Source organism: Nicotiana tabacum, chromosome 23, assembly GCF_000715075.1.
Source record: "Nicotiana tabacum cultivar K326 chromosome 23, ASM71507v2, whole genome shotgun sequence".
NCBI lineage: Eukaryota > Viridiplantae > Streptophyta > Magnoliopsida > Solanales > Solanaceae > Nicotiana > Nicotiana tabacum.
In genome coordinates, this window is record NC_134102.1 from 17,973,623 (window position 1) to 17,978,780 (window position 5,158).

Consider the following 5,158-nt stretch of genomic DNA (forward strand, 5'->3'; position numbering starts at 1 on the left):
GTCTGAATTACGCCAAATCAACTTTCTTTTGCACCAAACTTTGAACACAAGTCATAAATGGTGAAATGAACCTATTCCAAGTTTTGAAACCGAAATCCGAATCCGGTAGCAACAAAGTCAACCTACTCTCAAACTTAGGAATTGTTTAAACCTTCAAATTGCTAGTTTTAACATACTCAGTATTATCCCACACTGTGGAGTCTGAGAATTATTCAACAATTCAAGTTAATTCAAGTTAAGTACTTCCGAATTCGATTCCGGGCATACGCTCAAGTTCCAAATCACGATATGGACTCCGGGACCATCAAAACACAGATTCGGGTCCGTTTACATAAAATGTTGAACGTAGCCAACTCAAATGAATTTTAAGGCAAAATTTCACATTTTCTTTAATTTTCCACATAAACAAATTCCAGAACAAGAGACAGACTGCACGCAAAATCGAAGAAAACTAAACGGAGCTAGTCAAGGCCTCAAAATACAAAAATAAAGGCTAAAACTCAAAGTGACCTATCGGGTCATCACAATATTCATCAACCATCTTATGATATTACAGCAATGTCGATCACTACTTAATACCATCTCTGAAAGCTAGAATTGTCTGCATAGCTGTGAGTATGAGGAGTATGACGGCTGCCACAGTTGAAGCTCCTGCCCAAGGACTACTAAAATAATTTGGCCTCAAATTTGCAATAATTTGATTCCACGGCTTTTTGCAATGTTGACTCATTTTTCTGCTTTCTTCAGCGTAGTAGGTGCTGTCAGCAGCAACCACGACCCCTTCTCCAAGTTTATTGAACATGTTAGCCACTTCTCCGTCATCTGCTAGCCCGTTAAGTATGATTCCATTTAGGCGTAGCAAATTCACATCTTTACGTGACTTAATAAGTTGACTCACTATATCTGCATAATCCAAAAAAAATGTAGGATATAAGTTAGTCGAGTGTTGCTCATAAGCTATCAAATTTCTCAGAAAGGCCTCCGTTGAATCATCAACTACGAAACAAGGAATTTGTATCGCTCCATTCTCAAACTTGATATCGAACATAGTTGTTCTATCCATAAGATCTTCTTCGAAACTTCCTAATTTTAAGAAACTAGCACCAGCTTCATAAAGCTCTGTTACACTTGGAGCTTGCCAAGACTGCCAAAAAATAGAGGCAGAGACTTCTTTTGACCTAAATAGTCCCAAGTTCTTTCCAAGATATCTTTTAATATTGCAACATTCCTTTCTCATGCTAGAATTCGAGATTTGGCTAGTTTTCGTCATCTCTGATGGGCGACAAAACATGTGTACCACATGAAGTAAATGATCGAGTTTTTCTTCATCACCATCAATTTCTGATTTGAGCATAGGTATCTTATTTGGCGAGATATAACAAATAGTCGATTTCACCATACGTATGAAGTCGGCTTCTAGTTCTTCAGGACACTTAGTCATGTCATGAAGTTTGGTGAGAACAAAGAAAGGAAGTTGGTTTTCTAGTAGCAATAAATCTCGACATACTTGATACCTCATCCATAGCACGTTGATAATTAGGGGGTAATCTCCTCTAAGCTTAATTTCAAAATTCTCTCGAATAAACTCAACCACAAAACAGCCATCAAGTAACAACATTTCTGAAAATTTGACAACAATATCTCTGTATATATCCTCATAACACTTTAGTGCTTCATCCTTTAGTTCCTCCAATTGTCTTATGCAACTTTCCACATCAAGCCCCTCTTTCCGCTGGAGAAACCGTCGTAGGTATAATAGTTTGTACTTTTTCATTGAATGAAGTTCTTGATTTTCTTTATGGTAAGGACCTATGGAGATCATCTTTGGTGTATAAGCATCTGGGTTTGATTCGCGAATGCCCGCATTTACTTTGAATATGGTAGTGGATTTGATAGATGAATTATCCAAATCCTCAAATCTTTCATCAAATATTTGATTCAAAGATTTATCTCTTTGTAACTTTAATCGCTCCTTGATCTCGATTAAATGATCATCTTTCCTCCCGTCTTCTACCTGTAATTAGTTGAAAAGAGTCATGGTTTCTCTTTTTCGCGTTTTGTTTCCTCAACATATATTGTTACTAGATATTGATAAAAAATTAAAAAAAACTCTAAAGACTGGCCGGCAATTTCAAAAATGAAGATTTAAGTAACTAAATATTAAGCAGTGAGTAGAGAAATATTAAGTCTATATTCTCTAAGAAGAGTAACACTAGTCACTACATCTCTCATACATGCCTTGTTAATTATTATTTTTCATTTTAATGAAGAAAATATAATTAGGGAATGAACTTAAATAAAACATTGTAAGATTTCATTTCAGTCCTAATTTGGATAACACATGACATATGGTAAGTTAAAAAAACAAGAAAACAACAAACAAACAAACCCACAAAAAGTACTTATCAATACGTTATTTTAATAGTTTCATTGGTTGATAACCTGAACCTTATTGGTAGAATTTGATTTCCCATTTTATAACCCCTCATTTGAAAGAGAAGAAAAAAACTAATGTCCGAGGAGAGACCTCACTTGCAGAAGTTTGAACAAATAGTGGAATTTGATGATCCATTTGGGTAATCTGGATATGATGTGCCATTCTTCTTGAAACTGCAATTCCTACAACAAGAGAGAGACAGGGAGATAAGGGTTGAGACTTTATTGTATCTTACCCAAAGTAATTACAATTTGCAGGTGTATTAACTTCTATTCTTTTGCACAAAAATAAGAAAATAAGAAAAAGAAAATACAATACATTTTAAGAAATGGAAACACAAAAGATTGACATGCCATAAACTGAAAAATAGAAAGTGATGATTTATATAGCTGATTCTACTTATCTTGGGACTGCAGCGTACATAATTACAGTTGTTCCTCTAAAAACTAGCAAAAATTACCATTTCTACAAAGTGTATATTGTATGAATTTTTTTTTAAATGGTCATGTTACACAGTTCCCATAGTATACAATATACTCTAAAAAAGATCTTAATGGTAGCAAAGAATGAAAGAAAAAAAGTTAGCAAACGAATATAACTAATATTCTTTTGCAAGGCATATATAGAATGAGAAATGCAGAAATACTAACCTCTTGCTTGTCCTGAATTAATTAGGATGAGAACTGGGGCATCATATTTTTTCCTTTTATGACTCGCTCTGTACCAGAAATTTCCCTGCCAATTGCCTAATGATAGGAACGTGTGTTGATTATAAAATGAATTTGGAATAATAATTGAGCGGAAGTCGACTATTGATAATGCCTAATGATGGAAATGAGTTTTTATTATAAAATGACTTTGGCATATATATAATAATGGTGCCGATTTGACTAATATTAATTAAGCTAAGTTATTAATTACATAACTAAGCACTAAAGAAAAAGATAAACTAAGTTATGCATTTTCATTATAAACCAATATAAAACTAAAATAATTATCCAACACTATCATCATTCATAATATTGAATTGAATTTCTTTTGTTAGCATTTGTATTGATTTGAACTTTGTTTGAGTTACTACATTTATGGGCTATAAAATTTATTTACCATTAAATAATATTAAGTCTAAACTTGAAATAATACGTTAAAAGATAAAACTGTGAAAAAGTTTAAGAAATATTTATAAATTACACTACAATAAATATTTATATGTATAGAATATTTTTAAAAATTATATAAATGTACTATCGGGTTGGTTTGGTTTCGGTTTGACTATTTTTAGTTAAAACCAAATCAAACCAATTATGGTCGAGTTTTATTTTTCAATACCAAACCACATCGAATTTATTTTCCGATTTGACTTGGATTATCGATTTGATACAGTTTATCGATTTTTTTTTACATTTTTTACATCCCTAGAGTGCGCCATCCCTCTTTACTTTCTTGAACTGTAATCCCAATAAGTAACAAAATATAGGTTTAAAATGGTATGGTAACAAAATTGTTTTAAATTTCAATTCACAGATTGTAATTGTACATCATTTCCAAAAGAACACAGGACTAATTATGAGTAACCACCGGAGAATGTGGTACCCAGGGGCCGATCTAGCGTATACTCGGCGGATTCAATTGAACACATAACTTTTGATGCGGAGTAAAAATTTATATGTAAAAATTTATTAAAATTGCAAAAATTAGTAGAGATGAACCCATAACTTAAAAATATAATGGGTTCAATACTAAAAAATTTAAAAGTTAAACCTACATGATTTAAATCCTGGATCCGCCTCTGGTGGTACCCGTAATGAGTACTCATCCAATCTTAACCAAGGCTACCGTGTTAGAATGGCCTTGGGAATGAAGTTATTTTTTATACTGAGCATTTTACCTCTACGGTGGGATTTTCCGCCGTGACTCCGGATTAATCTGGCCCCAAAGCAGGTAATAAATACCAAGTGTAAAACCGGAAAAAAAGAAAGAAGAGAAAATAAGAATCTCAAGACTCAAACAAAATTATTATCCATTTGAGTCATGTGATTCCACTTGAGGTAGAAAATAATAATAAATTATTTTATAGTGAGCATATATAGAACGAGAAAATGCAGAAAGTTACCTCTTTGGTTTGGCCGTTAATTTCTTCTTTCGTTGGTCTCTTCAACTTTTGCTTCTCCTGGATTTCTAAGAGGAATGAGATACGTGATGAAAAAAAAAGAATCAGATACCTGGCCTTGTTTTCCCTTTCAACACAAAATAAAGTTGGCCAATAATTACAAAAGTTAATCGAAAGTATATGATACGTAATGAAAAAAAAAAAATCAGATATCTGGCCTTGTTTTCCCTTTCAACACAAAATAAAGTTGGCCAATAATTACAAAAGTGAATGAGAAATCCAGTGAATCAAATCAAAGACTATTTTACTCAATTATTTTCGTTTTGGCACGTTTCTTCCACTATACTATAACAGCTTTTAAATTTCTAACCTTTATTAGAATTTTGAAAATCGTTATCTTGATTCAATTTAATGGTCATACTAATAAATAAGGATTATATATTGTTTACCCTTAAATCGGATAACAATTGAATTTATACGTGATTTTAAGGATATGTGGATTGATTCAACCCAAATAATCAAGAATATTAGATAAACGAGTTAAAGACAAAATGAATGATCAAACCAGTTGTAATATTACGTCCTAGCCTGAACCTAGGTTGAGCAGTAGT

The 5,158-nt window shown here is 32.6% G+C and overlaps 1 protein-coding gene across 4 annotated transcripts; it reads right to left on the reverse strand.

Moving 5' to 3' along the window:
- Positions 1–363: 363 nt before the first annotated feature.
- Positions 364–4,739, reverse strand: LOC107831414 (UPF0481 protein At3g47200). Of its 4 annotated transcripts, XM_016659174.2 has the most exons (5): positions 4,551–4,739; positions 4,326–4,363; positions 3,088–3,183; positions 2,528–2,619; positions 364–2,014 (listed from the first exon to the last, which is right to left on the reverse strand). In XM_016659174.2, the coding sequence occupies exons 4-5, from the start codon at positions 2,597–2,599 to the stop codon at positions 569–571; spliced, it is 1,518 nt and encodes a 505-aa protein (XP_016514660.1). In that variant the 5' UTR covers positions 2,600–2,619; positions 3,088–3,183; positions 4,326–4,363; positions 4,551–4,739; the 3' UTR covers positions 364–568. The 4 variants fall into 4 exon arrangements, with proteins under 4 accessions (XP_016514660.1, XP_016514659.1, XP_075102605.1 ...); XM_016659173.2 differs by lacking the exon at positions 4,326–4,363 and having other exon boundaries at positions 4,551–4,736; XM_075246504.1 differs by lacking the exon at positions 4,551–4,739 and having other exon boundaries at positions 2,533–2,619; positions 4,326–4,518.
- Positions 4,740–5,158: the final 419 nt, after the last annotated feature.